The 20,986-nt window shown below is 38.4% G+C and overlaps 1 protein-coding gene across 1 annotated transcript; it reads left to right on the top strand.

The window, feature by feature from the left end:
- Positions 1 to 199: 199 nt before the first annotated feature.
- Positions 200 to 5,083, top strand: Rdh14 (retinol dehydrogenase 14). Its single transcript, XM_052186120.1, has 2 exons — positions 200 to 646; positions 4,070 to 5,083. Exons 1-2 carry the CDS (start codon positions 239 to 241, stop codon positions 4,685 to 4,687), a joined length of 1,026 nt encoding a protein of 341 aa, XP_052042080.1. The 5' UTR covers positions 200 to 238; the 3' UTR covers positions 4,688 to 5,083.
- Positions 5,084 to 20,986: the final 15,903 nt, after the last annotated feature.

Here is a 20,986-nt window from a genome sequence, read left to right as displayed (position 1 = left end):
TTAAAATGAGTCTTTGTTTGCAGGCTTCTACCAATTTTAACATTGTTCACTTCTAAATAAATCCCTTGGTGTTTTCATGCAAAGTTCCTAAGATGACCTCTATGGTCGGGCAACCTCAGGAGAAAAACTACAAGTCCCAGCAAGCCTCGCGCGCACTATCCCGGGACAGCAGGCGGCGCCCCAGAGTCCTTCGCGTGTAGGTGGCCCCAGCACTCCCGGAACCTGTGCGCAAGGCTTCATGCACCCGGCCCGGAAGGTTATGGCAGTGGCTAGTGTGGCCGCAGCGCTCCTGGCCGCACTGGGCGGGGCGCTGTGGCTGGCGGCCCGGCGGTTCTCTGGGCCAAGAGGCCAGCGGCGGCAGGGAGGCGGGGACCCGGGCCTCATGCACGGGAAGACAGTGCTGATCACCGGAGCAAACAGCGGCCTGGGCCGTGCCACGGCCGCTGAGCTGCTGCGCCTGGGGGCGCGGGTCATCATGGGATGTCGGGACCGCGCTCGAGCGGAGGAGGCGGCGGGTCAGCTCAGGCAGGAGCTCTGTCAGGCTGGGGGTTCCGGGCCCGACGCCACCGATGGCCAGCTGGTCGTTAAGGAGCTGGACCTTGCCTCGCTGCGCTCAGTGCGAGCCTTCTGCCAAGAATTGCTACAGGTGTGGGCCTAATGGAGCCCAGCCACCCTCGGGGAGGGGCCTGTGAGGCCTGGTGTGACCTTGAGAGTGGCCAGGACCAAGTAGGAAAGACTCCTGCCTGCCTAGGACCCTGCTGGGAGGAGGGACAGGTCTGAATAGGGATTCCTGGGAGGTCCTCAGAAGAAGTGAATAAATAAGCCAGTGTCTGGACATTAAGTTTTGTTAGGCAAGGACAGTCCAGGAATCACCAGCTGATCTTTGAATTGTTTTCCCCCTGTCAGAATTGAAATGTCTGCCAAATCTTAAGGTGTTACAAGGCCTGTGAGCACCGCTGGAGAAAAGCTAGCCAAGAACTTTGATTAGTCCCTTCGTTAGACTTTGCTTTCTATTTTTCTTTCTCATTTCCGTGTCCTAGTTTTGTTTGTTGTTTTGTCCTGCTGAAGTAGGAGGGGGTGCGATAGCCCACACCATCCCTAAACTTGGAATCCATTAATTGCCTGAAAAGGGACAGAAATAAAAATAATTTAATGCTTAGCTTTATGTAAGGTTTGATACATGCCAGGGGATATGCTAAGGCCATTTTTAATACCTCTGGCTGTTGTCAGATCTTGTAAAGCAAGCAATAATATCTCTGTTGGGATCGTAGGGCGGTGGCGGCTCCAAAAAAACCACACCAGGCCAAACAGTTCCACGAGAGGTTTATTGAGAGGGAAAGTGCAAAGGTGGCCTTGGAAAGAGAAGGGGAAGAGAGAAGGGGGTTCTCTTATACTGATGGTGACATGGGCACAGGTAAAGCTGAGCCCAATGGATTCTGGGAATATGGTGGTCATTGTCCTGGCAACAGGTTCTGGTTCCAACAGTCTCTACTTCATAATAGGAAGCTGAAGCATAGGAAGGTTAAATAATACCTTGTCTGTCTTCAGACTCCTTGCTTTAACCTCCTGTTCTGTATTCCTGGTGCTTGAAGGCTGAGGTGTATGATTTCCTTGGGTGTACAGTAAATATTCTACTGAAGTAGAAAGGCTGTGGCCAAGGTGACTTGCCAGAGGTAGATCTAAGGCAGACAGAGGAGGATGCTTTTCTCTTTTGGAATCTTTTGAGTCTAAAGCAGACGTTCTAAATGGCCTTTTTTTTTTTTTCTTTTCCATGATATACTTAGAGCAAATGAAATATCTGTAAGTTCATTTGTTAACATTTAGATATTTAACTCTTACAATTGTTATTACTAGAACTGTGTGCATGTTGGACATTGTAGTGACTTTTCCAACCTCCAAGTCAGAAGGACCCAGCCACCTTCATTCTTGTTCAACGTAAACTTTTTAAAATATTTTTAGCTTTTCACTTGCATTCAAGACAGTAGTTCTTAATAACTGCCAAAAAAAAGTACAGCTGTACAAAGAAACCATCTCATCAGAAGAGAGACCTATTGAACCACTTGGAGTTAGTAGTTATTGAGATAATGAATAGAGTACCACTCTTTCCCTCAAAGTTTAAGCCATTGTTCACCATGCTCCTATTGTGTTTTGAGGCATCATGTTGCTTATTAAGAGCCAGATAGAGAAGTTGGTATTTTGTTTTGTTGTTAGCATTTCATTTGCATGGAGCAAATCAACTAACAGTGCTTGTGTCTGGGAGACTTTGAAAGCATAGGAAGCAGGTCTTCCTGTCTCATTGATGTGTACATAGGATTGGGCATGCTCATTCCTGATACCATTGTTGTTTTTGGTGTCTTGAGGTAGAACCAATAAAAAAGAACACAAAGAGGTACCTAAATAGTGCTGTTCTAAGTATTTATATTCTTGATTGGCTCTGAAGTTCAGTGTTTATAATTAGAAGGAAAAAAATAGAGGTTTTGACATTCTACTGTTTGGTATTCTTGGAATTTATTCTATTTATCTCCTAGAATTTAAAAAATAGAAAATGATAAAGTCTTAAACCCAGCAAAGAATGATAGCTCAGAAATGATTAATTCTGGAATCCTTCCCAGAGGATTAGTGGAGATGAACACTCCTTTCTTGCCATATCTGTGAACTCATGCCTTTTTGAAGTTGATTGTTGGAAAACTAGAAGTCTTTTCAACAGGACAGAATGAGAAATAGTTAACCCGACAGGTAGCCTCTGATAACAGTTGTGAAATTTAACACATTTTTCTTTCACTTACTCCTGGAAAAAAAAACCATTAAGAGTTGAAATTTGACTTGAAATTAATTTAGTGATAGGTCATAACCAGGGCTTTACACCTGGAACATGTTGCACATTTGTATCCCTCTATCATCAGAAGAGACAGAGGAGCCAAGAAAGAGCCAAGGAAAAGCATTCTATAAGGAACTAAAAGACTCTCTGTAAAAACAGTACAATGTAGGACTTTAATTTTGGAAGATGTGGAGGTATGTGATCAAAGTACTAATCTGAGTATATAGGTCCTGTAATTTTGGACCCTCTCGTTTCTTAGGGAAGAAAGGACAGGGAAGCATGGTATCTGTTAATGCTCTCTTACTTCCTGTACTATTTTGACACTTGGGTAACAGTCCCTGTTGTTGTCAGTAATATATTTTTTTAATCAACCACTCAATGATTTTATTAACTTTTGTATCTTGATTTAATCACACTTCTCTCTAGTCCAAAGATTGCACCTATGACTTTCTCTTTGTATCAGTTTTAGGGAAGTGCACTCAGTTATTCTCTGTGTTGACCTTTTATACTTAACAGAATTACAGATTAAAGCATCTTCATTTACTGGTGATACTAGTAAGGTGGGAGTCACAGTATGCTTCTGCTGGATATGGTTGCCCTGCTTACCCTCTCAAGCTATTTTAAACAGCCCAATCAGAAGGCCAGACTAGGTTACTAATTATGAGAGTGGACCTTGGAATCTATGAATTTCATCTTCAGGCTGAATTTGACATTCCTCTTAGGAGCTTGTTGACACTGAGCAAGTCACCTAGGTTTACCTTGAACTTAGAATATTATTAGAAGTAACTAGGGTTATCTTAGAAAGGGACCATGTAGGCCCTATTAATCATGCAGCATCACTTTAAAAATATACTTTTTCACATTTTGAAAGTTTTTTTAAGTTTATCATAGGGACATGTAAGTTTGATATGATATACCAAATTTAACATGATAACACTATTTTTCTAGTTCATCTGAAATTAAGGTAAGACAGTCAGTCCTAGGATTCTCTCATCCCCAAATTTGCTATATTTGTTTTTTTAAGAAAGACCTTGATAATTAACATATAGTCAACATCTGAATGAAATGTGAACTATATATACTCATAATTACTAAGTTGCAAAAAGCATGGCAGTGCTTCAAAGAGTTCTCAGATATACTAAAATTGAGATTAGTTTTAGTCTCAAATTCTTCTTGTTAGTAAAACATAGATGAATAAACAATATGAAAAATGTGTATTCATATTTCTGCATTCTCTTCCTGGTTTCAAAGGAGGAGCCCAGGCTAGACGTGCTGATCAATAATGCAGGGGTTTTCCAGTGCCCATATACGAAGACTGAAGATGGGTTTGAGATGCAGTTTGGAGTGAACCATCTGGGCCACTTCCTACTCACCAATCTTCTCCTGGGACTCCTCAAAAGTTCGGCTCCCAGCAGGATTGTAGTCGTTTCTTCCAAACTTTATAAATATGGAGACATCAACTTTGAAGACTTGAACAGTGAACAAAGCTATAATAAAAGCTTCTGTTATAGTCGAAGCAAACTTGCTAACATTCTTTTCACAAGAGAACTAGCCCGTCGCTTAGAAGGAACAAATGTGACTGTCAATGTGCTGCATCCTGGCATTGTGCGAACAAACCTGGGGAGGCATATACATATCCCACTGCTGGCAAGACCACTTTTCAATTTGGTATCCTGGGCTTTTTTCAAAACTCCATTAGAAGGGGCCCAGACTTCCATCTACTTAGCCTCTTCACCCGATGTAGAAGGTGTGTCAGGAAAGTACTTTGGTGATTGTAAGGAGGAAGAACTCTTGCCCAAAGCTATGGATGAGTCAATGGCAAGAAAACTCTGGGATATCAGCGAAGTTATGGTTGGCATTCTAAAATAAGAGTAAAGATAACAGGACTATTTATAAGATGATCCATTACACCCTTGGTCAAGAATGGCATGTTGTGAGCATGTGCTACTTGAAAACAGTCTAGCTGCAATCATGCTGAGACATGCAAGTGGATATTTGAAGGACACTGCTACTGTTTGGGGCTAATGCAAAGTTCAGCAAAGATGTGGATCATAACTAGAATGTAACAATTCTGTTTCATTAAATATAATTGGGCAATTATAACTTAAAGATATTGGTAATTTAAAAGATACCTTAAGAGGGTTTGCAAAAATTTTGAGTTTATGGCAAAAATGTTCAGAATTTTTTCTGCAGTGCTTGTTGTGGAAATATTATGCCTAATGTGTGCACGCACATAAATCACTTGGAATAAATGTATGATGTAGGTTTTTCAGTGTGCATTTCTTAAAAGCAGCTGAATACAGTCTTTAATTTTTCCTCATTAGCTTTTCTTGGTCTTGCTATACCAGGATCTTCCTGTCACATCTTGCATGGTGCTCTCTTTCTAAACCTGCAGTCTATAACCTGGAGTCCTGATACACTTCCAGTTCTGTAATGGTTTTTCAGTTTTCATTTTGTTTTGTTTTTTGTTTGTTTTCCTTTTCCAGCTGTAAAATTTTTTTCAAAGAACTCAAACCTAATATTGAGTGTATAACTATAGCAGTGATACAGGGCTGGAATGTAGTTGATAAATCATCCTTACTTAAACTTAAGCTCTTTAGTTCTCACTGGAGACACTTCATGGACTGTCCGCATGCCTCCTACTCAGTGCTGTTGGATAGAAGGAAACCCCACAGCCCCAATATAGTGGACTAGATATGTAGAAATAGACTATATGAAATTTGCATTTTTATTTATACTCTTTAAGCCTAAACTTTACTCTTTATACTCAAATTTATACCCTTTAAACAGATAAATGTCTGGTGACTACCACTGTCCATCTACAGCTCTGAATGTAGAAGAGTAGTCCATGCCCTTGCTTTCAGATCATTATCTCTATATGTCCCTTAAGTCTGGACTACCCTTTTCAAGAACACAACTGACCTGTGTCCAACAGGTGAACCTGTAGACAGAATCAGTTCTTTATCTTTAGTTTCCTTTGATTTTAGTAGTTTGCTAAGGTAAACTAAATTTTCATTTCAAGTCCAGTTAGATAATTTAAAAGAATTGTCCAGAGAAAGTTTAGGTGTAGGTGACACATAGTGTAGGTGACAGGTAGTGGAAAAGTGCAACAAAAAATGAAGGGGTGTTCAGCAAAAAAATAAAAACTGAGCCAAATGGATATACTGCTGGCATCTGCATTATAACACCAAAAGTATCAGCTTAATAACTTCCATTGTTTTTCTGTCTTAACACCTCAAAATATTGGAAAAAGCAATGAAAACAAGTGAGAGGCAGCTCCATTTTGTTTAATGCTATTTGGGCAAACCTGTTATTTTCAAGAACATGTCATCCCTTGTTACTAATATTGGTTTTTTCAGACTGGCAGAATCTTAGCTGATCATGCCAAAGGTCTGTATTCTTTTAGAGCAGTGCCCTATGAATACAACAAATGATCCTCTCATCACAGGTGTTTCTATGGATATACTAGACAGAGCTACATCTTGTTCTCTGAAATGTATTTTTGAAGGTTATCCTACAAAGAAACCTGCTGAATTTGGAAATATGGACAGGAAATACACAAGAATGCAACTTGGAATGGAAGCTAATAAATCTGTCCAACACCTTGACTTCATTAAAAAGGAGCTCCCCTTTTCCTTCAATACCATCTTTTTCTGCCTGTGTTATGATACCTGATGCTTTTCAGGGGATTTAGACCCTTTGAGCCTTTCAGAGTTCTTGTTTGTGGCACCACAATAAAATAGGATATATTAATTTATTATGATGGGGAAAACTACTCATCTGCAAACACCAACTATTATGGTAAAATGAGCTGCCATTTGGAAGGTGTCTTTCCTACTTCTGTGGCTGATGGAATCAAGAACCCACAGCACCAGCCTACTACTAAGTACAGTTAGAAGATTATTCCAGCTCTTTGTCTTGTAGCTCACGTTTGATCATTCTACTTAAAAAGGAATAAGGGAAACAGTTCTGTTATCTTGATCTTTTTACATTTGGCAAATACTGGTAGAGCATCCCTGAACCAGATAATGAAATAAATGAGGTAAACCCCAATTTTTCCATTTTAAATATTGAATTTGTTTTTGTTGTTGTTTGTTTTTAACTGACCCATTCAAGCAGGTTGGTCCTAGAGTCAACATGTGCTGTTTCAACATCACCCACATTACTTAATCTAGGTGTTTCTTAATTGTCATATAAGGGAAAGGGATTTCATTTCTTAGCATAACACTACATTGAGTTTAAGTAATTATTTTCCAACTTAACTCTCCCAATAATCATGGTAAATTATTTACCATTTCAAAATGTTTTCCTAGTTCTCATGTTAGATATATAATATCCACTTTAAATTTTATTGATTTGTATAAGAGAAAGTGCATGCACATCTGAGCCAAAGCATATATATGAAGATTGTAGAACAAGTTTGTGGAGTCAGCTATCTTCTTCCACCTTTGCCTTGGTTTTGGAGCTCAAACTCAGGTCAACAGGCATCTGTCACAAGCACTGAACAATTGTGCTGCCTGATAAATGCCTACGTACAATAAAGGACTGTCAATGAATGAATGTGACAGAGAAAGCCAAGCATGTAGTGAAATGATAACACAATAATACATCTTTTCTTTCAAAAAATGTGCCTAACAGTGACAGTAGTAATAAGAATCAGTGATAATAATGGTTCAGTGAGTGCATCTGATGAAAGTGCTCTAAATCAAAGGTCAGTAACCAGGTTTTTGTTAAAATAAAACCTAGATGTGCTGTGTGTATTGATTAAGATGTGCATATTTAATGAGTTGTTTCCAATTCCTGTTACATAGTCTTAACATCTCTTTTATTTTCTCCAATATTATAAACGTGTAAAACCATTCTCAGCTAGTTCAGAATATTCTATTCAACAACCAGTGCCATCTCCCAAGGCTGGTACTCTCACAAACAGTTCATCTTTATGCAGCAGTTGCAGTGGTGCAACAACTCTTACTCTATGAAGCTGCTTCTGTTTTTCTATATAATTTTTAATCTTGTATGATTATTTGCTCGAAGACCCAGGAGGTCTAAAGAGTATATTTTTAAATCTATCTCCAGCTATAAATTCTGGTGTGAGGAATAGCAGTTATCTTCCTCCAACTCCTTCCTTGTACAAACCTGCTGGGTCTGGCCAGAGATCTAAGAAAAATCTATATTTAAATATTTAATTGATTCCAAATGTCCCAAGGAACACTAAAGAGAACATGTTACTAATCACCCTTCAGGAGCTGGGCCCCCACAGACAGCTTCAGATGTTCACAAGGCTTCTCTGGACAATGGGGAGTTAAATTAGCTGTAGGTCAACATAGAGGAAGGTAGTTAATTCCTAGAGGAAAGTTGGAAGGCATGCCTAGTTTTCTACAAACAGCAAGAAAGAGGTTTTTGCCAAGCCAGATGTTTAATCAAAGTAGAGTAGATTCACTCTTCAACAGCTACCATGTACAAGCTTACTGTAAGACCAGAATCCCCGTTCTTTCTGAGAAAAGCTCAGACAGATTCTCCCAGCATGTGAAGGTGCTAGGTTTGATGGCCTTCTCTTTAGCAGCCTGGTGAATCCAACCTTTGGTCATTGCAAGAGTACTTTGGAAAATCCATGCTGGAAAACTGTGAAACCATATTTAAAAAACAGTATCAGACCAGTTGTAATGTTTTAAGTAAGTTTATAATTTTGCATGAGACTAAATTCACAGGTGTCTAGGAGTTCTTGTGTCTTACATACCACAGGTTGGACATGACTGTGGACCTTTTGTTCCTTTTTATCCTATCATTTAAACAAGCAAATTATGTACCATTCACTTGTTCAAATTAACAAAATTTGAATGTCCTTTATATGTTAGAATTGGCCTACAGTCTGTCTCCTGGGGATGCAACAGGCACCAGAAAAAAAGTCAGCCAAAGCTATGCATGTGTCCTTGTGTGCTTGTTGGCTGGGTTTGCTGTTAATCACAGTACAATTTAATAGTCGTAACATAAACTGGTGAACTATGAGGTCAAAGAAAAGTGAATTTCTATGAAAATTAGTCTGAGAGTTCTCCTACAAAGAAATGAGGGTAGATCACTGGAGTTTACTGCTGAATAAAGTTATAAACAACTATCTTTTTCTAAAAACAAATTCTGTGAACACACTAACTATATCAGTACTCAATTCCTTACACATGACTTTTAACTCTGAATGCAGTTATCTTCTGCTTGTTTCCATTGTTTTTTTTTTCATTTGTTTAATTCGTAGGCAGACAAAACAGAAAGCTTTATTGTGACATTTTTATATACACCCAGAATTGTGCTGTGTACCTGTTGTCATCCCCTCTACTGCACTGTATGGTCATCTTTTAAAGACTGACCCAAAGGTTGGAAATCATAGATGTACTCTTTAGTGAAGGTCTAGTGCAAAGATACAATTCCAAGTGGATTTAAGCTCAAAGAGCAGCAAGGAGGGTGATTAAGCCCTTAGGCTCAAATGAGATGATGGACTGATGAATGGATGTGCCTTGGTTCAAGTGCAGGTAATAGTTTCATGGTGTAGATGACTCACAATTATGGTTTCCGACTTTCCTAAGCCTGCTCATGTAACCAGCCAGATTCAAGTAAGAAGGCTTCTACTGTGTAAAATACAGTAATCGCTGCCATTTCAGAAGAATTTCAGTTCGATGTGATTTGTGATACATATTTTCTGTGGGTGATTCAGAATTTTCCAAAGACTTCTAAATTTGGGGATAACTTTATTTTTTTAATGTACCACCATGCTGAATTGATGATCTGATATAATTAGTGTGGCTCAAACTTGTTTTTGCAGCTGCTGCTTCAGATTTAATTTCATTATCAGCTTTGCCTCTCTTTCCCTCGTTTAAAAAGTGCCTACTAATTATGTTAAATAGCAAAGTTCCTGAATACTTAAGATTTATTGTTTTAAGACGTCATCTTGTATTCAGAAGTTACTGTCTTATGTATGATGTGTTACAGTCCCATTGCTGATATTTGAGTTTGTTTGAAGACATGAAAAGTGATATTCATTCTTTCCTTTATAAACTCAAGCTTACAGAACAGTGTTTGTAGCTTTTTTTGTTGTTGTCATTGTCATTACATCACACAGATTGAATTAATTATCGAATCATTAGCAGAATGGAATGGGAATCCCTCCTAACAACCTCCATTCTCTTTGCCACCATGAAATTAATAAGATGTTTAAAGTCAAATATTTTGTGGTAAACAGATTAAATAGATGCAGTGATTTTTATCTGTAAGACCTGCATACATGTTGGCCTTTTAGCTGAACCTGGACGTTGTATGTATGGTTTGAAGAAATGTTCAGCCCTATCATTATTACCTTGTTTAAAAAAAAAAATATCAAAAACGATTTTCTGCCACCAAGCCATGAAAGCACAGGAAATGGCTTCATGTAGTAAGTGTCCAGGTCTAAGCAATCTGTTGACAGAAGGGGATTCTACCCAAGGGTTTCTCGCTAATGTAATCAAACACTTCAGAGCCTTAGCCCAGCAAGAGCAGGTCCACCCACCTCTGAGTTTATCTTTAGCTCATCTGGAAGAGTTTATTTTAAACATTGAACATTGTTTGCTGCTGTTGAAATGAAAGTGAGAGAGTTACAAGCTTTATTCCACAGCCATCTGGCAGATTTACTGATGGATCGGGCTCTTTAATCCATGTAACCCCGTGTGTGGGAGCTATTGTCTCTGTGTTGATCATGCAGCTGGCTTGGCTGAACTTTACAATACTCACACAAAGCTATCAAGAGCCATCCTATAGAAAAAATGAAGTCGGGTTGTTGTAAAAGTCACGGTGGCCTTTTGGAGAAAGTGTGGATGTATATTATCTTTATGCTTCTTTGATTACACATTTTCGCTCCGTGTCTCTCTTAGCAAACTGAGAAAGATGACTGTATGTGGATATTTTAGGAAACAACAGTTGAAAACTACAAAAACCTGACTCTGCTTAAAAAGAAAAGGAAGCAGCAGAGCAGAAAAGAAGGGAGTAATAATCAAGCAGGTGTTCATTGCAGGGAAAATGTGTCTGGCTGCATGTCCGCTCTCATTCTTTACATGATATAGGCTTCTTTGGTGATGCACATATTTCATACCTAATCTTTGTATGAACTTAGAGTGCCATAGTATCCAGAATTATAAGCAGTGTCTTACAGTAAGCACAGTTTATAACCAACTCTGGCAAACACTCATTTATTTATTTTTTTTGATTTGGTTTTTTCGAGACAGGGTTTCTCCTGTTCTGGAACTCACTCTATAGACCAGGCTGGCCTCAGAACTCAGAAATCCACCTGCCTTTGCCTCCTGGAATGCTGAAATTACAGGCGTGCACCACCACTGCCCAGCACACTCATAAATGTAAATGTACTTGAGAATCAAGACATTGTATGCAGAGTAGTGTGACAGCTAAACAGGTAAGGACACCAACTACCATCATCCATGGCCTGGGTTCTATCATATTCGCATGGTAGAGAGAACCAGGTCCCATAGGTTGCCCTCTAACTTACACAGGACTGCCATGTGCGTATACCCACACAAGTACATTAATTTAAGGCACTGTATGAAAATAACAGGCTTTATGGAAGATGGATCAGCTCACATGAATATATATATATTCTGAATATATATATACATATATATACACTGAATATGTATTATATATATACACTGAATATGTATTATATATATACACTGAATATGTATTATATATATACACTGAATATGTATTATATATATACACTGAATATATATTATATATATATATATATATATATATATATATATATATATATAGTGTATAGGAACATGGTCAGACATAGAATGTTAAACATTCAGATATAATCAATTGATACTCACTTTTACTCTTACCTAAAAACACTTTGTTCTTTTTCTTTGGCTCTTTCTTTTTTCTTCTGTTTATTTGTTTTGTCCTATTCCGATTTGTTGTTTTCATTCTCTCTTGTTACATTTATATAATATTAGGTGTCAGTGCTCTAATAGGAGAAAGAAGGGTTATGGATTTGAGTGGGTGGGCAAGAAGAAAGGATCTGAGATGAGTTGGAGGAATGGAAAGCATAATCAGAATGTGCTGTGAGCAAATAGAAATTTTCTACGTGAAAAATGAAGTGGATTAAAAAAAATCTTATGAACAGTTGCACTTAAAAACAAGAGCCAGGGGATGTAATTCACTCATTAAAATTGCCTAGCATGCATGAAGCTCTAGGTTCTATCTCCAGGCCCTCATAAACTGTGTATGCCAATGTGCCACTAGTCTAAATGGTGATTTAGGAAGTAGAGGCAGGAGGGTTAGAAATTCTAGTTCATCGTTAGCTGTATAGCTATAGCTGTATAGCTGTATTTAGGCTAGCTTAAGGTAGGTAAAACCTTCTAAAGCATTTTTATAAAGCCAACCCAGAAATAACTGCATTGCCTTTATTGTGTATAGAAACATGGAAATACCAAGAAAGAAGCCTTCTTCCTGCCACTATTGCATACTTCCTACTGGCAAGAAAGATCATTGGAGCACTCACTTCCTTTGGCTCAGCTTTGTTTCCTGTGTTTCATCTGTTTGTTTCGATGTTTCGATGACAAGGAGGCCTTGGGGGCATACTACTGGTGATTCTGGAAACTCATGAAGAAAGGTGTTGAGAGACAATGACAGTGCTGGTGATATCCTGATCCCATTTCCTGATTCTGATGCAGAGTTCTCATGACCCAAGTTCTAAGTTGTCATTCCAGCAGAAGCCTCCAGCTTCCTTACCTTCCTCATTATGGTAGAAGTAGCTTTACCTCAATGATGAGTTCTTGTCATATTCTCTGTAACTCATCCCTTCCTTATAGACTTTTCCATTATTTTTATTAGTATTAATTATTTTATTAGTATTAGTATTAATGCATTTTTGTTCCTTTTTGTCTTAAAATATTCAAGATAGACTCTGCTTCCAGCAAATAAAATAGACCACCAGGATTACTCACCTGTCAATGACTAAATGACCCTGGTATAGATAGATGCCACAAGTATAGAAATTGAGTGTTTTTAGAGCTCGAAGGGGAAGGAGACATTGAGCTGGGGAGAAAGGTAGCTAGCATGCCAACTCTTTGGTGAAATTAAAATTATGCAATGTATAAACCCCAGCTTAGCAGCTTTCAGTGTTTAAATTTGTTGATATTTGTTGATGGTGACAAACAAACAAACAAACAAAAATGAAAGAGAGAAGCGAAAGCTGTTTTTGATTCTAATGAGAAAATTTGTTTAGAAAATCAAATGGCGACAAGAATATTTGAGCTATAAATCAAAGCAGAGGAAGTGAGTTCTTTTTTTAAGTTTTTTATAAATATGTACATTTATTTATTTATTTATTTATTTATTTATTTATTTATTTATTTATATTACACATGTTGTCCCCCTTCTTGGTCCCACTCCAAGAGTTCTTCACCCCATCCTTCCTCCCCTTTGCCTCTGAGAGGGTGCTCCTCCACCCACTCACCTTCCCTCTTTACCTACCCACTCCCCACTTTACCCCCTCCATCCCCTTTCCCTGGCACATCAAGCCTCTACAGTATTAGGCACTTCTTTCCCACTGAGGCCAGACAAGGCAGTCCTGTGCTACATATTTGCTGGGGGCCACAGACCAGCCCATGTATACTCTTCAGTTGGTGGCTTTGTCTCTGGAAGTTCTGAGGGGTCTGAGCTAGTGGATACTCTTGGTTTTCCTATGGGGTTGCCATCCCCTTCAGCTCATTCAATCCTTCCCCTAACTCTTCCATAGGAGTCGCCAACCTCAGTCCAATGATTGGCTGTAAGTGCACCTGACTCAGTCAACTGCTGGTAGAGCCTCTCAGAGGACAACTATGCTAGACTCTTGTCTAGGACAGCCATGCTAGGTTCCTGTCTGCAAGCACAATTCAGTAACAGTTTCAGGGTTTGGTGCCCACTGTGGGATGAATCCCAAGTTGGGCTTTCACTGGATAGCCTTTCCTTCAATGAAGGCCTAAGTGTGGATGCTCCAATCCCACATAGAAGGGGGAACAAAAGAATTACAAGAGGCAGAGGGAAGGAGGGACCTGTGTAGGCAAGTAGGAGGGGAAGAGAAAAGAGGAGGCAGGACTAGGTACTGGGGGGAGACAGATGAGAGACCCAGAGTGCCAGGAGAATGAATGGAAATATGCAGCTCTGGGAGGTGGGGATCAAGGGGTTGGGAGACCTCTAGAAAGTCCCTGAGACCTGGGGTGTGACAGACTCCCAGGACTTAATGGAAATGATCTTAGCCAAATGCCCAACAGTGGGGAAATAGAGCCTGAACCTCCACTAGATAGACAGGACCCCCAGTGGAAGGATGGGGTCACTGACTTACCTTCAAAATTTTTGACCCAGAATTGTCCCTGTCTAAAAGAAATACAGGGACAAAAATGGAGCAGAGGTTGAAGGAAGTGAATGTTTGGTGACACAACTGGTAATATTTGTATCAGGTGAATCTTTGACCACAAAGTGTACACTAGCAGTGGCTCTTCAAGAAGCCCCTGGACTCACACACAGTGCCTTGTTGGCTGTTGACCTTACTGAAACTGTTTTCTCTTTCAATCCTTCTCAGCTTCCATTTATCGCTCTATATATCTCTCAGAGACAAAAATGCATCCATATTATTAAAAAGTTTGAATAGGAATGATATTTACAATGAGATTGGCTGACACGTGAAAGGCTCCCCATCTATAGAGCTATACCCATACCTAAAGTAAGAAGCTGTCTGCTTGAGATGGCTATTTTATCACAGTTTCTTTCCATCTAAGAAACACGTGGCATACCACAGGCTTCCTTCACAGTAATGTGGTTGAGACTGTAGAATGTAGAATGACTTGTGGGGGATATCGCCTCATAAGTGTCTGAAATATTGAGAGTGCATGAGAAAGACATTCATAATGGAATCATCAGGAGTACTGAGTTCGTCTCTGCTTCAAATAAAAGCAGAGAAGTCAAGGTAAGAAGTGAGTCAAAGGCCAGAAAGAGTGGAACGTTGTGACTGCATGAAAGTCAGGCACTTGACTGAGTCATTCCTGTCTCCTTATTCTGGCACAAGTGACCCTAATTCAATTCTAAAACACTGGGTTATGTTTTTTAATATTGAGTTATTGATAAGTTAATCAGGAACCTGAAAGGTAAAATGAGTATCGCTGCTGGGCAGTGGTGGTGTATGCCTTTAATCCCAGCACTTGGGAGGCAGAGGCAGGAGGATTTTTGAGTTTGAGGCCAGCCTGGTCTACAGAGTTAGTCCCAGGACAGACAGGACTATACAGAGAAACCCTGCCTTGAAAAACAAACAAACAAACAAAAAACCAACAGCGAAAAAAAATGAGTATCACCTCAATGATGCTCAGGAGCAAGTTACCCTGGTGGCAAAGCTGTGTTTTACACTTTCAGCACTATGTTAGTGTTTGCTGTTCAGTGACAGAAAGAGTAGAGGATCCTTCTGGCTGAAAGAGGCACAGATGGGTTCTCTGGAACAGCCCTACGCAACAGTAGAAGGGAACAACTTTCATCATTTTTTGGTAACTATTTCAATGGTAATTGAGAGGATGATGGAAGCAGGAGTGTCTGTGGAGAAGTCTTACAAGAGAAGTTACAGAAGCTGCAAAAGTATTTCGAATCCTTCCAACAATTCCTCTGCATACTTCTGTGTATCAGTGAAATTATTGGTTCCCTCCATCTTGAAGTTTCTGGGGATCGAAAGTGTTGCAGTGAGCAGTCTGCTTATGCTTGATTAAACATGACATTCGAAGGTCGACATAATTATTTCTACAATAACCTGTGTGCATTAATTTCATCCCTTAATAAGTTTCCATGTGAAATAATAAATGAAAATTTTAAGGGTTTTTTATTCTTCTTACAATAATAACACATTCTTTGTGAGCCTTTTGCCCAAAGATCATCACTTAGTAACACTAAAACAGCATGTGATCAAACTCACTGGTGAAATCTCTCTCTAGTATAAGAACCATTTCTATGAGAGATCTTCCTTGTATCACCTCTAATACTAAAAGCAATGTGGTATGCAAGGAATTTTTATTTCTCTATTGTGAATAAGAAATTGCAATTCAGGAAACTAGTGATTTACCTAACTAAAGCTTGATGAGCCAAAGGTTTAACTAATTCTTTCAGGATGTAGTCTGTGACTGCTTTAATACATTAACAGATGATTCTTTTAGGTCACCAGATACGTTATATAAAATGAATTAAAATTTCCTGTAAATTAAAAACACTAATATATATTTAATTCTCATCTTTATAATTATTATTTTTCTATCTTTCTCCTAAATATATGCATTTCCTAGAAATGGTATTATTTTAGATAAGATTATTTCTGCCTGGCAAGTCAAGAATGTGTTAATTTTTTCACTAAGTATACTATATTTAGTTTCTCTGTCAACACAAGCTAATTGAAAAGGTTTCTGCATAATATCCCAAGTGTAAATTATTTATCAGAGTGGTTAAATAACCCAGTGCCCAGCATAATGTTCGTCTTCTGCCAGAGGGAAATATATCATCTTTCATGGCTTCAGAGAAATTGAACAAACAATGAAGATGTCTGAACTAAATCATAATGCAATGATCAAAAGAACCATGTTATAGCACTTTATAGTAAATACATTTATTTCTCTTGCAATGTAGCCCTTTTAACTCTCCAACATCTGCTGAGAAGTTGGACATTAAGCATACCCTATTAGTGAAATACCAAGTAATTAAGACCTGCACTTATTTAGAATACCTTTCCTATTCTGTAACTGATAATATACCTGGCATAGCAATATTATGTCACATTAGTTTTCTAAATAAAGTGAAAAGTATCAGAAAAAGGTTTTTTGTTTGTTTCTTTAAAAAAATAATTGAAGGGTCATTGGCATTTGGTTATAATATGATAAGTTACACAGACTAATCCTTGTTTAAGGACAACTCTGGATGAAATTTCATGTACTCTTTTAAACTTCAGAGAGCTGTAAGATAATGAGATGATTTTTAGATCAAAATCAGGTCAATTTAAATAAATGAATTCATATGGACTAAAAAAAAATCACTTTTATCAAAAAGGCCTCTGCCAATGTGGAAAACAATTTACACAAATTTTTGGCACTTGAAGAACAATAGAAGTGAAAATTTACACAATGCCAGACATCTACAGAGTTCACATTAAACTGGATTTTGAATGACTATCAATACCCAACAGGAATTCAGGCACAAGAATTGTCCTCTGACCCTCTGCCTATAGTTCAGACAAAAGTATCAGATGCAAATGGTAAAGTAATAACAGTACTGTAACAAAGTTAAAGTGTTGCACCAGACAGAAACCTGTGGAAGAGAAGGACTGTAGTAATATTGAAATAAGAGCTCTGTAAATGAAAACAGAACTGAAAAAAGGCTCAGAAATGGAGTCAGCTTCGCACAGTAGAAGTGAGAAATGGCAAACAGGACGATCGGGAGACATTACCAATATGCCATGAGAGACCCAGGGAGAGGACAGAAACAGAGGAAAATATACAGAGAAATATAGCAGGACCAGTAAGTAAAGAAGGTACTGAATATACAGAAATAAAATGATAGGGAATGAGGCAGGGGCAACATTTATAATGATATAAGAAGTGATAAAAACAGTAATTCAGTTTCAAGAAGACTAATTTGAAATAGGAATAGTAAAATGTTACATCTTAAAACACTAAACACACAAACACACACACACACACACACACACACAGAGAGAGAGAGAGAGAGAGAGAGAGAGAGAGAGAGAGAATCCACAGATACTACAGAAGTTTTAATCATGACAGCCCAAACTTGAAGCAGTTGAGGTGAACACGTGAATAACTAGCAAACTGTGTGTGGTATATCTGAGCAATGAACCAGATGCTCATATATCTGAGCAATGAACCTACTAACAAGATGTGTGCTGCCCAGCCTATGCTGGGGCCATAATATAGACTCAGCAAAGAAAACACCACCCTGTATGAACCTGAGGATACTGCTTTCTGCAAAATACAAAATCATAGAGGCAGCAAAATAATCAGTGGTCACCAGAGATAGGGAAGTACTAATACACAGAGCACAAGCAAGATTTCAGCCATCTTAATTGTACATACTAGTCATCTGTCAAAAGCCATGAAAACCCACCGGGAGTGAATCGTATTAATAGCAACAAAGAAAACAGTCATATCTAAATACACAATGAAGAAATGTCCAGAAACAAGAGACAGAGAAAGTCTAAGAAGCTAATGAAAGGACTTGACAGATCACCTTTAAAGAATGGGCAGCTACCTTCTAAGCAGCAGTCATTTGTACCGGAGACCACAGCACGCCTAACAGAAATAACTGCCAACCTTTTGCCTACTCCAGTCAAGCTGTTATGTCCATAGTAGATATGAAATTAAATGTTAGCTGATGTACTAAAACAGGATTGGCCACAACTGAACCCTAAGGTCATTTCACAAGGAAGGATACCCTAAGGTATCCAAAATAGAGGACTATGCAGAGAATGCTGAAGCTAAAACTCAGACGTATATTAGAACACGAGAATGTAAAATAATGTCAGTGCACATGAGTGTGTGTGTGTGTGTGTGTGTGTGTGTGTGTGTGTGCAAATGGCAAACTTAAAATGCCTAACAATATTTAAACCTAAGCAATTTTCTGGATAATAAAAATACTGAGTTCAAAGGTTCTAACATTTTTTCCATTATCTTGGAATCAGATAAATGTAATGCTTGACATTAAAATTTGCAAAGAACACATGATGTAATACAGGTGGTCACTACATAAATAACAAGAAGGAAGTTTTTCCAGTCTCACAAAGCAGAAAATCAAATGATGATCCAACTGCAACCAGGAGGGACTGTCTCTAGGCAACTAGGAGAGGGGTCTCAAAGCCCACGCCCCAGTAACTCATTTACACCAACAAGGCCACACCCACTCCAACAGAGTGACATCTCCTAATAGTGCCATTCCATAGCCCAAGCACATTCACACCACCACAGGATATTTCAAGCAATTAGTATTTAAATGAAAACTGGCACAGCTTTTTAAAGGCACCCTTAAACCAAGTCCAAAAGCATTACTGTCAGAGATGATATCAGGTTAATAAAAATTTTAATTTGCCCTTTTATTAAATGTTTCATGAACTTAATTATATAAAAATTTCAATAATATAGCCTCAAAAACATTAAAAATCTGAGAAAAGCCAATAACTATATTTACCCAGGGGACTGTTGTATTTACCATCAGAATGAAAATTTTATGCATCAGTTGAGAATTATGATAAAATATAAGTTATAATAGAGAAGATTTAAGCAATAATTTAACAAAATTTATCATATGGACACAGATAGTTTATTGGATAGACATTGCCTGTATTGATTGAAGGATATATTATCTGTAAAGCTCCTGAAAAGATTTCAGAAAGTGACTTCATACTGTTTGTAGAGCACGTGTTAACTTATACCATTGGTTTGGGAGTATATGGAAAGTCTCCTAAACCACAATTTATTCAAGAAAAACATCAGGAGCTAAATAATTAGTCATTGTGTGACCAGTTTTCCTGGGGAGACACCACCCATATATATAGTCATTCCAGATAGGGAACCTGCAACAGACCAAAGTACCAATGTCACCAAGCTTCAACTTGGTGGACCATGAGTTTTATTGGGGTTATTTTGAGAAATATGGGTTAGAGGATACTTAACAGGAGCATAAATGACTCAAAGACAGTCACATTTACAAAGCTTAGCCTGGCATAGATGGCAGCTCCCAAAAGTTGGAAAATTCCAACAGGTTGGAGAATGTCTTCCAAGTAACTCATTGTTCTAAACCCCTTCCAGGCAGCAGGTTGGTTTCTGCATCATTGGGAAAGCTGGTTTTGTCTCAGTCTTCTTTGCAGCTATCAAGTCTGAGAGTGAGTCTCAATAGCCTTAATTGCTTGCTGAGGTAGAAAGGGGCCTAGCGAATTGGGTCAGTTTCTGGAACTTCCTGAAGGTATTTTGAATTGTTTACCCGGTGTTAAAAAGAAACGGAATGTTTCAATCACAAAGGAAACTGATACACAACATTAGTAAACTTGTATATTTGAAAATTAAGAAACATATTTCTAAATGAATAATGAGTCAAAAGAGAAATAAAATGGAAGCTTAAAGATATTTTGAAAAACCGATAATGAGATGATAGCCTCAATAAACAAATTAGAAAGAGAGGTTAAGGAGAAGTTAGTTGTGTGCCAGAAGTTAAATAAAATTGTTTGGTAAATTAAAATAGCAATTTAAAGCAAGTAAAATGGTTCATCTACCATTCACAATGCTTCCACAACCAAATATATGGGGTTGTTTCCTCACACCAAGCAGTTCCCCAATGCTCTTTAGTGTTCAGTGATTCGATACTGAATCAATTTTTCCCAGTCAAGACTGTCCAAAATTTTATTTCTGAGTAAAAAACATGGCCACCATATTCATACTGTTTCAAAATTGATCACACATTGGATATTCATACATTCCCTTCTCAGGTTACTGTAACATCTCATATCGCTCAGAAATCTTTACTTATTGCTACCATTTTATTGTAAAGGATGTAGTAAAAGAAATGAGAAACCAGGTGATAACATGTGACAGGACTTTTCCTGTTCAATTAGTTTAAAGTGCAGCAGGAGGCATGTGATTGGACAGGAAAAAGGAGGCAGAGCTAAGAGTTGCAGAGCCAGGGAAGGAGGAGGGAGAGAGGAAGAAGGAAGCAAGATGGAGAACAGACAGGGAGAAGATCCTGATCTCTAGTGGTTTTAAATAGTCACAAGTAGGTATGGTTATTATATACGGATAGAATAATTTGGATAACTTGTCTAATCTAGGTGGACAGTTCATATCATTATCATTTGGCTCTGAAATTATTGTGTGGGCATCTTGTGAATCAAGAATTTATTGATATATAAATCTGACTGGTTAATTATAAGCATCAAGAGTTTTGATTTTACCAGGGTATTGTGCTATCTAACCATGAGGTGGGCAGTCATTGCATGAGGCTGAAATGAATGGCAGATACCCCACCAAGGGAAATTAGTGAGTCCGGTGGAGACATCTGGGGGTCCTGGGCCAGAGAGTCTGCCAAGATGAGAACATCCTGCTGGACAGGTTACTGAAT

Source organism: Apodemus sylvaticus, chromosome 6, assembly GCF_947179515.1.
Source record: "Apodemus sylvaticus chromosome 6, mApoSyl1.1, whole genome shotgun sequence".
Classification (NCBI taxonomy): domain Eukaryota; kingdom Metazoa; phylum Chordata; class Mammalia; order Rodentia; family Muridae; genus Apodemus; species Apodemus sylvaticus.
This window is presented reverse-complemented; position numbering and strand designations above follow the sequence as displayed.